This window comes from Colobus angolensis, unplaced genomic scaffold, assembly GCF_000951035.1.
Source record: "Colobus angolensis palliatus isolate OR3802 unplaced genomic scaffold, Cang.pa_1.0 Scaffold2, whole genome shotgun sequence".
NCBI classification, from domain to species: domain Eukaryota; kingdom Metazoa; phylum Chordata; class Mammalia; order Primates; family Cercopithecidae; genus Colobus; species Colobus angolensis.
The window spans coordinates 2,151,714-2,164,034 of record NW_012115154.1 but is presented as its reverse complement, the minus strand read 5'-3'; the positions used below and the strand labels follow the sequence as shown (position 1 = coordinate 2,164,034).

Genomic DNA, 12,321 nt, shown 5'->3' with positions numbered 1-12,321 from the left:
TACATTGAAAGGGCACACATTATACCCGAAATATCAGCCCAGAACTAATACCAGGACATAGTCTAATAAAATTACTGGGCTTTAAAGAAAAAGAAAAAAAATTCCAATTAGAAAAAAAAAGCGCCGGGCGTGGTGGCTCAAGACTTTGGGAGGCCGAGACGGGCGGATCACGAGGTCAGGAAATCGAGACCATCCTGGCTAACAAGGTGAAACCCCGTCTCTACTAAAAAAATACAAAAAACTAGCCGGGCGAGGTGGCGGGCGCCTGTAGTCCCAGCTACCCGGGGGCTGAGGCAGAGCTTGCAGTGAGCTGAGATCCCGCCACTGCACTCCAGCCTGGGCGACAGAGCGAGACTCCATCTCAAAAAAAAAAAAAAAAACACATTACTTATAAGGGAAAGAAAATTAAATTATCATCAGATTTTGACAATGTTTTATGCCAAAAGACAATGGAGTAACATTTTTAATATATTCAAGGAAAAAGGTGTGGGTCATGAATTTTATATCTAGCAGAAATGACTTTCAAGTATAAAGGGCACACATTATTATAACATGCAAGAATTCAGAGGATACTGATCCCATATCCCTTCCTAAGGAATCTACTAGAAAACAAGCTTCATACAACCAAAGTGACTCAAGGGACATCAATGTAACAACTGGTAGTGAGCAACAACTATGTAGTTAGCCAGAGAATTAAGACTAAATGAGAGCAAAGAGGGAGAAAGCACGGTATGTGATGGCTGTAAGTTTTGACAATATAAAATATAGTACAACACCATTTTCTAAACGGGGAGGTTGATACTTATATGAAATACATAGAATAGGCAAAGTCATAGCGACAAAAGTAGATTAGAGCTTATGAGAGGCTGGGAGCAGAGAAGAACCAGGAGTTATTGCTTAATGGGTACAGAGTTTCTGTTGGGGGTAATGAAAATGTTTTGGAAACAGATGGTGGTGATGGTTACTTAACATTATGAATGTACTTAATGCCACTCAACTGTCCACTTTAAAATTGTTAAAGTGGCAAATTTTGCTACATATATTTTACCACAATAAAAAACACAGGAGAGAATTGGTAAATTGTAGGCAAAAAAAAATATTTTTAATGGTTTCAGGAATCATTTTGGAGGTAGTATTAGTACTTGTATTCTGATACCATTGTGCTACAATCTAGGATTTTTTCAAATGAGTAATTATGGGATTTGGTAATTTCATCTTCCTCTGTGTCCCTTAGAACCAGATTTCTTTTCTTGGTGTGGGAAAAAAGGAAATACCCATACAATAGCAAGGAGGTTGAGTAAAAGCTTAACTGTAGTTTTGGAAGCAAATTGTAAATATCAAGAATTCAGAAGGTATTTAATCCATCTATTTATGGATAGACACAGGTAGGTCTACCCAAACAGACATAGATAGATACAGATAGAACAAATATAGACAGGTACAAATAGATTAGATGGATGGATGGATGGATGGACAGATGAACTGATGAAAAGATTTACATTCTTAGCTCTTTCCACTAAAAGGCCTCAAAATAAATGACCAACCTGGTAGCAATGAGTATCTTAACCCCCAGACTGGAATTGGGCAATACTACTTTTCTCTAAAACCAGAGCTTCTTGCAGAAAAGGCTGATTACAGATTTGGGACAGGACATGTACAAGATGAGTCTGGAGAACTTTCTCATATCAGAAGGTAAGAAGCTATCAATGACTACCAGACCAGAGTCAAGGTTTGGTCATGTCATTTTAATACTGTATCCTCACCTCAATTTTACCAGGAGAGGGGACAGCGATTCCCCAGTAATACAGCATTCAAGTCCCAAAGCCAAGGGTTGGGGTTCCTCTCCTGAATCTTGACTTCTGGTGCTGACAGAGAGCGGTATACTGGCCTAGACAGTGTAGGAAGGGCATTGCAGGCCTGCACATTAGCTACTGGTCCTGTGTCCATGAGTTTCCACAATGAATGCCACTCCATCCTGGAACATCTGGGCCTACTTGACCTTTGTTCTTGTTTGCCCGACAGCCAGAAATGATCAAGATATATGTGTTTATCAAACACTGCTGCAAATGTCTTTGATATATGTTTTTATTTAAGTGTACCCTAAAGCATGAAACAACTAGCAATACCATAAACTAGAAAAGAAATACAATGAGGAGATAAATGCCCCTCTTTTGAATCAAATGTGCTTTTCCAGATGCATGTAAATAAATGATCATTCATTTCACCTAGAGGGCCACCATAAACATGTAAAACTGTCAATGTCTACGTTATTAAATTATATGTAAAAATCATGTCCTGGGTTGCAAAATAAAACATTTTGCTCTCTGTGGGAAACCAGCCATGTGAAGTACAGGAGCAAATACCACATGAAGAAGAGAAGCCATTTATATCCAAGAGATTTTACAAGTATTTTTAAAATGCCTTTGGGTATTGATAGAATTTATCCATTATACTTATAGCATATATGGCCATCTGCTCCAACAGATTGTTTTAAAAAGAAATGGAGAAAGCATGGTAAATCTGTCTTCGAATTCAGAGGTGAGAGACTCTGTTCATGTGTTCCACTGAGCTGGGCGACTCCTCCCTGCTGAGTTTATCGCACCTTAGTGCAAAGACTGCTTCGGGTTTCCCTTAGGCTAGCTGGGCTTCCTTCTAAGGGACTCCCTAATAATGTGAATTCATGGAACAGTCTTTGGCAAGGGTATTTAGCATTCACTCACAGCTGAGGGAAAATTTACAATGGATATAAATTATCTCAATAATTTGTTAAGGTTAAGGTCTGTGTTTCTCTCATAAGGCAGAAAAATTGACTTTTTTTTTTTTCCCCCAAAGATTTCAGTGTTGATTGGCACAGAATGGCCACCATACAAGGGGTCAGACAAACTAGTGAAGATGAATCAACTCATCACCATGCTTGGGAAAATACCAGCAAGCAAGCAGCACATTCAAGTACATGATATTAATAATATACTATAACGGAGACAATATCATCTATCAAATAAAGACTTGGCCCCTTCCCTGAGAGAAGGGTAAAAAGCAGCATTTATCGGAAATAAAGGGGTCACAAAATAGAGGGCTAGGGGAAATGATGAGGCTGTCTTTTGCTTGCTCACCCTGAATTCTGGCCTGTGGATTCCTAATAAATACCTGTCAAAGATCCTCTGCGGCTGCATCACGCTGTTAACAACATGGGTCAGGTGGTCTTGAGCTGCAAGCACTTCAGGGGGAGGATCATATTTATTCACTGCTGAAACCTTTTCCAGAATTAGAGATGTAAAAGGGAAAAAAAGTTTTATTTCTAAAAAGAAGACAAAGCTTGGATTTTTCCTTAATGAAATGTTGTACACATGCAGCCAGGTACACAAAATAATTTAACACATGCCCATGAATGTTAGTATTCAGTCTTCATGTCTATGCTAATTTTCCTAAAATTCAAGAAATGATAATTATTTTAAAATATTGAGTGGAGTCTTTTGATCTCCTACTTCTTTATACTGCCTGGTTTGGGAGGGAAAATGGCAAAAAAAAAACACAAACCACCAAACAAAAACCCACGGCCCCTCTAAAGCCTATGATTACTTTTAATATAGTAAACATTCCAACTTTTAATATGTGAAAAATGAATAAAACTTATAGCTGTAGATTCCAGGTTTTGATGCATGGGGAATGTTTTCCTCATACCATCTCACCAAGAACGATTCCCAAAATCTCAAATTCTACCAAAACTTCCTCTTCATTTAGCATAACTTTCTTCATTCAAGGATATGGGCCTTTTCTTCATAGTGTACAGTTCTCCATCCCCTTGTCTTTCCCATTCTTCTAAATACATTATCCTCATCTACCATATGCCATATCTTTACTTAATACATGGTTTTAGATTGTATTCCTTTTGCAAAATGTTAAAGGAAAAGAGGAATCTAATAAGTACCTTTGCTTGTGAGAATAATGACAGTCTGGCATCTGTAACTATTTTTAACCAAGATTTCAGAAAGGCATTTATGAGATGGAATACGTGCCTCTCTACATATTTATACCTGTTTTCATTCCCATCTCAAATTTGCATCCAGTGTAAGAAATCCTTCATTAGTAGAGATTTTGGCTGTCACCAGCCACTAAAGCAAGACAAAGCAGTGACCATGAGTGTGAAAAGCAGGGAGGCAGGTGCTAGCATTCAAGGTCTGGTTATTCTGGAATTCTGTGACTAGATGAATCATTATTTTAAAGAGCAGAATTAAGGATTTAAAGTATCAGAGTAGTGATTTATTTGAGTACCTTTCGATTATATGGTAGAGTGACATTATAGTACATTTTGTTGTTAAATGAATTTTTCAGGTAACACAGACAGAATCATACACCTTCCAAATAGGATAGTTTTTCAAACTGATAGTCTGCCATAAAGCTATGACCTATATAAGTGGAGCGTTGCTTCTGTTCCCTACGGTCAACCTCTTCACTGTACTAACAGCAAGCCATCAGGCCTTTCACTACATTTGTGTTGATACACACCTTTGCAGAGGGTTAAACAAACAGATCCTAAGACAAGGAAACATTCCCTAAATGAATTAATGTACATATTGTTACGTGTCTTATTTATTGATTATATTGCTTCCACAGCAGGCAACACGAGCTTTTGAGCATATTAACCCATAAACACAATGGTAATGGTATGACATGATTACATACCTTTTCTTCCACTTTAATCTTCTTCTGATCTAATTCTGTTAATCGCAGAAGCATAAAAATTACGAAGAACCAATATTCAGACTTTTCCTATTTAAAATATCAAGAGGACTGCTCAGTTGCCTTCCTTTTCCCAAAATAACAAGCACCAACATTGGGTTTTCATGAGCTTGGGCCTTTCACCTGCTACCTCATCATTCCCACACACACCCTCACAGGGCTATGCATTTCACACTTCCCAGTCCCCTTACATTAACTCAATGCAGACTGTGCCTTGTAACTTATAAAGGTCTTCAAGTGTATACTCGTGTTAATCTCCCTGTGAGATTAGAGACTAACAGGACAAGTGGGTTACCCTCATTTCTTTTTTAAAAATTTAATTTAATTGGCCAGATGACGTGGCTCACGCCTGTAATCCCAGCACTGAGCGAGGCCAAGGCGGGCAAATCACGAGATCAGGAGATCGAGACCATCCTGGCTAACACGGTGAAACCCCGTCTCTACTAAAAATACAAAAAAATTAGCTGGGCGTGGTGGCGGGTGCCTGTAGTCCCAGCTACTCAGGAGGCTGAGGCAGCAGAATGGCGTGAACCCGAGAGGTGGAGCTTGCAGTGAGCCAAGATCGCGCCACTGCACTCCAGCCCCTGGGTGGCAGAGCAAGACTCTGTCTCAAAAATAAAAAAAATAAAAAAATAATAATAAAAAAATAATAATAATAATAATTTAAGTTCTGGGATATATGTGCAGGACGTGCACGTTTCTTACACAGGTAAGGGTGTGCCACGATGGTTTGCTGGACCCATCAACCCATCACCTAGGTATTAAGCCCTGCATGCATTAGCTATTTATCCTTATGCTCTCCCTGCTCCTGGCCCCCGACAGGCCCCAGGGTGCATTGTTCTCCTCCCTGTGTCCATGTGTTCTCATAGTTCAGCTCCCAGTTATAAGTGAGAACATGCAGTATTTGGTTTCCTGTTCCTGTGTTAGGTTGCTGAGGATAATGGCTTCCAGATTATCCTCATTTCTAAAGGCTACCAAGCCTCAGACAGGTGAAGCATCTCATCTAAGATCCTGTGGCCAGTGACTTCAACCCTGTCTTCTAACTCCAACAAGTCTCAATTCTGCCAATAATGAAACTTTAATATTTTATATTATTTTGTTATTTATATGCAATATTTCATATTAATTTATATTGTTTATTATGAATTTGTTTGTAATAATAAAATGATATTCATTTATCAAATAAACTCCTTATTACTCCCTACCATCAGGATTATCTGCCTTTTGGAAATATAATTAGAGTTTTTGTAGTAAAAAGCTATACCTCTTTGAGGGGAAAAAAGACATTAGATATTAGTAGATGATCCATTATATATTAGGTTGGTGCAAAAGTAATTGTGGTCTTTGCCATTAAAATAATACAAAAACCACAATTACTTTTGCGCCCTCCCAATAGATGAGACCGTATATGAGGTGAATGTACAAAGCTTAGGTGTAAATGTTGGGGGGAAGGTTTTGTATATAAATCAGTTAACATGTGTCAAAGGGCTTGTGATGCTTATTCATGTGTATGCACAAACACCCTTCAGGGATCTGAAACTGAGGTGTGCTGGCCACTTTAAACCCTGCCTCTTACTTTTCCAGAAGTGCTTTTAAATTGCCTCTCACTGTTCCTGTCCCAAGGGCAGTTTTTAATTTATAAATCTTTCTTATTTTTTTTTCACCTATCTAGACATGTTCATCAAGATACACACAAAAAGAAGGTTACTAAGAGCTACATGCAAAGTCAAGAGCCTGTGGAAACTAAGTGAAGGATACAGGTAGAAGAATGGAATGAAGGACAAGCAGACAAGGAAGGAGGGAAGGAGGCCGGGAGAAAGCATCCGTCAATGGAGAGAAAGAGAGGGACTCGAAACACAGTCCCTGATCCTTCAATCCCAGAGGTGTGAAGAACTCCTGGGACATGTATTATTTTGTTCTATAATTATTTTACATATACATCAATGTCATGGGTATATCCAGGTAAATTAGGTATCTAATCTTAGATTTTCTTTCCCTTGTTATAAAATAGGAATCACATTCTGTCTCCACCTATGGTGTCTTGCATTGTCTAATGTGAGAGAACATTGTTCTGTAATCTTATTACCTCCTTCCTGTAACCTTTAGTACCACCAGGGATGAGTCACAAATGACCAGCAGAGCAACTAAATGATATTCAGTTTCAGGCTTTCCTTCACTAACAGTCATGTGACAGCTTGTTAGTCATGAAAGAAGATCTTAAGTCTTAAAAAAAAATTGTCACTTTAGGTACTACTAAACCCTTCCTTAGAGAGAAGGAAGATAGACAAATTCTAGTCACATTCCTGATATTCTTTTACCAAAAGTACTTCTTGAAAAATTCCTAGATAGTTCCCCTCCACCCACCCACTTTCTTCTCTCTCTCCCTCCCCTGATATAAATAATGTCTCACCTGAATTGGATTTTTCAGCAGATTGAGAACTCGAAGGATGGGTAAATTTTTGATGTATTCTATTTCTCTCAGCTCAGCAATCTGTTCAATCAAAGAAAAAAAAGTATCAACAGACTAAATGCACAAACACAATAGAAAACGTAACACAATAGGAGCCAGTTTGGGTCCTTTCAATTCAACTTATTTTAAAAATTGCTCTGTCCAGCTTTTTAATGAGAATTCCACAGAACTACACAGAACAAGGGAATTAGTGCATACCCCTTCTATAAACATGCATGCACACAACCATGTTTTCTTTTTTCTTCTCTAGGTAGGGAACAGTAAGTTTCCTCCTCTTACCCATGTTCACTTTAAGGCAGAAATAAAATAGCATTCAAAGTCAGAAAAACAGTACAAAAATGCATCCAAGGATGACCTGGTTACCCACCCCACCCCCATTCTTAGCCCACCAGCTCCCAACTTCCTTTCCCAACCCTGCTTCTGCCACCCTGGTCATTTGTGATTTTTTTTTTTTTTTTTTTTTTTTTTTTTTTGAGATGGAGTCTCACTCTGTTGCCAGGCTGGAGTACAGTGGTGTGATCTCGGCTCACTGCAACCTCCGACTCCCTAGTTTAAGCAATTATCCTGCTTCAGCTTTCAGAGGAGCTGGGATTACAGGCACACAGCACCACGCCCAGATAATTTTTGCATTTTTAGTAGATATGGGGTTTCAACATGCTGGTCAAGATGGTCTCAATCTCCTGACCTTGTGATCCACCTGCCTTGGCCTCGCAAAGTGTTGGGATTACAGGCATGAGCCACTGTGCCCAGCCAAAGTCTTCTTACTGCATGCACATATATGGCTTTATCACTTTTTCCACTAGAGAATTAATTCAAGGAAAGGTAAAAAACTAAAAATCATATGACGTATTTCTTGATGGGTGTGTAATGTTCACCTTGAACTCTTTAGCTGACTTGTACACTTATGTTTTATATACTTTTCTGTATAGGTTGTATTTCACAATTTTAAAAAGCAGCAGAACAGAAAGAAAAAAAAAATGATTGCTTGACAGTTCCTTAATTTGACCAGGAATAGCACTTAGGTTGTGGCAGGCCTGAATTCTTCACTAAATTAAAGGCAAATAGGTTTATTTAAATTTTTGTAATTAGCATAATTACAATTTTATATCAAGTGTAGATATTAAACTTTTGCAAAAAGTTAATCATCACTTTTTCATTTCTATTTTTCTCCAAATCATTTCTGCATGCATTGGAAAGCACTCCAACAGAAGGGTCACCAATAACTCCTGAGTTATCCAACCACAATACACAATTAAAATGCAAACTAGACCCAAAGCCAAGGCAGAGGACAAACATATGCACCATGTTCAAAGGATGCCATTTTCAAAGATATAATATGAAAGGCAAACACCAGAGTTGCAATCTACAACCTGCACACATTAATCTTGTTAGAGCAACATTATACTATTATACACATATTTTTCCATAAGATGACTAAACTGTCCATCAGCCTGCCATTTGGATTATCTTTTTTTTAAAAAAAGGGATCAATTGTTTTCTATTGTATTATTCAGGGAAGTGGAAAAGTAAACCTGTGAACAATGGATTAATTTTCTTCTAGCATTCCACCTACTCTTGTTCTTGTTCTTTTTTTTTTTTTTTTTTTTTGAGATTGGGTCTCCCTCTGTCACCCATGCTGGAGTGCAGTGGTATGATCACGGCTCACTGCAGCCTCAACCTCCCTAGCTCAAGGAATCTTCCTACCTCAGCCCCCTCACTCCCAAGTAGCTGGGACTACAAGTGTGCACTGCCAAGCTCAGCTAATTTTTGTATTTTTTTGGGAGACAGGGTTTTGCCATGCTGCTCAGGCTGTTCTTGAACTCCTGGGCTCAAGCAATCCACCCACCTCGACTTCCCATTCCCAAGTGCTAGGACTACACCCATGAGCCACCACACTGGCCTGCTCTTATTTTTGGACCTAACACTAATGTTAAGAGATGTGTTCCTTCATTTATCACATCTCACCAACAAGTCGTGGCCATGTGCATTTGCATACATTGCTGGTGAGAGTGGAAACTGGTTCATTCTTTCTATAGGGCAACCTGATGTATTTCATGTGTTTCATAAGCTATGAACCAGCTTTCCCACTTCAAGAGGTTTATACTAAAGAGATCATGTGTATCTAATTTTTTTGTAAAAATTAGATTTCCCTCAAGGCCATAGTCTCTAAGCATCACCATCCAGATCTAAAGGGAACCACTAAAGTCTTTTCTTTAAAAAAAAATTATATATAATATGTAATTTCTATATGTGAAATATTCTATATTCTAATGTTTGTTAAAAAATTAGATACAAGAACATTCAGTCTAACATTATCAATAAAAGTAAAAAAATGTAAATTCCTAAGAACACCATGACCATGTAATTAAATGGGTAATAGTGTAGTCTTCTAGTAGCAACACTACATGCTCATTTTAGAGGATAGTGATATTTACAGTGATTGACATGGAAAGATCTCCTTGATATGTTACAAACACCATGAACACAGTGGCCATGGAATATACAAAATTACACTGCCGCAAGATGCCAGCTGGGATCAGTTGGTTTTTTGAGAGCCAAATGAAAGGGACCCATCTTCCCTTCCTGGCCTTCCATGGGTAGGATGAGGTGAGAGGGGAGAAGGTACGGGGTGGCCTGGCTTCATCTCCCCATGTCTACTGAATTAGCAAAGTGCCACAGATACTTCTTGCCCTGCATGCGCCCTCCCTCTTCTGCACAACCTGCCCCAAGGACTCCACCCTCACATCTTTTCTCTGCAAAGGCCACAAAGCCAGGACTGTGTGCATAACGGACTTTTACAGAAGGAGTAGAGACAACAGCACCCCAAACAGCTTCCAGTGGAATACTGCCGGAAAAGTTATGTTCCTATGGGAAGTCCAGTCATCTGCTGCCAAGAATGTCATGTTAGCACAGTTGATCCCCAGACTCCAGTCCAGCCCATTCTCTCACCTCCTTTGCCCCTATTGACGACAGTCCACACCCCCACCCCCAAAGCATGTTGACTTCCTCTTCTTTTCTTCTTTTACCATTTCCCTCAAGGCCATAGTCACTAAGCATCACCATCCAGATCTCAAGGGAACTACCAAAGTCTTTTATTTAAAAAAAAAATTATATATACATATATAATTTCTATATGTGAATATATAAAAATATATAAGCATATATAAATATGTGTTATATATACACACACACATATATATTTTATATATATATATTTGTCTTCTTAGAAAACAATTGGGTACAACCATTAAAATTTTTTTCACTGCCACATTTAAACATAAATCTGTGCAGAAAAATATTTTTCAAACTGCAGGGAACCCATCAAGTAGCTGATGATGTTGGTAAGTGCATTACTGGAATAAGAATCAACAGACGGATCAATGGAACAGAATAAATACTCCAGAAACAGATCTTTTCAGTATTGGTTTTGTTTCACAATTTTAAGAAGGGGGAAAAAGAAAAAAAGAAAAAACAAGATTGCTTGACTTCCTGAATTTGGCCAGGGTTAGAATTTGGGTTGCAGCAGGCCTGAATTCTCCACTAAACTAAAGACAACTAGTTTTATTTAAGTTTTCTGTACCTTAGTAGAATCTTAAGAGAAATAAGAATGGTGTATATTTAAAAGATGAACCACAAATATTTTTCAAACTGTGGGGATCTATCAACTAGTTGATGAAGTTGGTAAGTGCATTACTGGAATAAGAATCAACAGACAGATCAATGGAACAGAATAAATACTGCAGAAAATATTTATTTCTGTATCAGTGAGAAAATTAGCCTTATTCAATAAAACTATTTGTTAAATGAGTTAATTAATGTGAATTGGTTAGCACAAGGCTGGGGATATAATGGGTCCTCAATGAATGATAGCTGTTATTATATTACTATTAGATATTTTAAAAAGTAAATTGATTTTTTACACTTTTAGTTATTGTGGATACATAAGAGTTGTACATATTTATGGGGTAAACGTGATATTTTGATACAAGCACACAATGTGTAATGATCAAATCAGGGTAACTGGGGTATCCATCACCTCAAGCATTTATTATTTCTTTGTGTTAGAAATGTAACAATTCTACTCTTTTAGTTATTTTGAAATATACAGTAAAATATTATTAACTATAGTCACCCCATTGTGCTATTGAATACTAGATTTTATTCCTCCTATAAATTAAAATGTTTGTTTCAATTATACCATAAAATAAATTATGGATCAAGAGTTGAAAGGTAATAAAAGAAACCAGGGGGAAAAAAGTTTAGGTGAACACCTAACAGATTTCAGAACAGAGAAAGACTTCATAAAAATTTTAAAAATAATAAAGGAAGACACAAAGAAAAATATTGATAGACTTCAGAAATTACTTTCAAATGTGTAGCAAAAGTACAATGAGTACAATGAAAAGCAGAACAATAATAATATAAATGATAGTCAAGGGCATGAATAGACAATTTCTAGAAAGAAAACTAAGTGTCTAACAAACAGGTCAAAAAAAAGTTTAACCTCATGGGTAATCAAAAATTTTTATATAAAATAATGCAAAATACTGTTTTTCTCTATCAGAGTGACATAATTTTTAAAAGATATTTGCTCACAAAGGTGTAGTAAGATGTGCTTATAATATAGTATTCTAACTGGTAGGATTATAATTAGTATGAGCCTTTATGAAATATAGTAAGAGTCTTAAAAATGCCTATATCCAGTAATAGTATTTCCAAGAAACTATCCTAAGTAAATCATTTAATATATACTTAAAGGTATATATATAAGAATATACGCTACAACAAATTTTAAACATAAATTTCAATAAGTAAATGACTCAATAAATCCTGACATATCCATTCAATAGAATATTTTACCAGTATTAATCAGAATTCTGAAATGTTGGGACAATTTATTTCCTACCTGGGAATTAGATGCCCACCTCACACTACCCACAAAACAAATCCCAACTGGATTAAAGACTAAATATGGGAAAAAAAACTTGAAATTACAAGAAAATATATGAGAATCTTTAAAATCTGGGGTATAGAGAAATTTCTTCAATAAAACATAAAAAGCAGAAATTACAAAAGACCATAGTGAAGAATAACTTTTAGACCTCATACTC

General features: G+C 37.1%; 1 protein-coding gene across 1 annotated transcript in view; it reads right to left on the bottom strand.

Moving 5' to 3' along the window:
- The window catches only part of LRGUK (leucine-rich repeats and guanylate kinase domain containing), a 130,271-nt gene that overhangs the window by 75,218 nt on the left and 42,732 nt on the right, over positions 1 to 12,321 (bottom strand). Inside the window, exons 8-10 of the mRNA XM_011941220.1 lie at positions 7,151 to 7,231; positions 4,684 to 4,770; positions 3,148 to 3,254 (exon numbers count right to left, since the gene is read on the bottom strand). Coding sequence (XP_011796610.1) covers positions 3,148 to 3,254; positions 4,684 to 4,770; positions 7,151 to 7,231 — 275 coding nt within the window. The remainder of the gene's footprint in view (positions 1 to 3,147; positions 3,255 to 4,683; positions 4,771 to 7,150; positions 7,232 to 12,321) is intronic.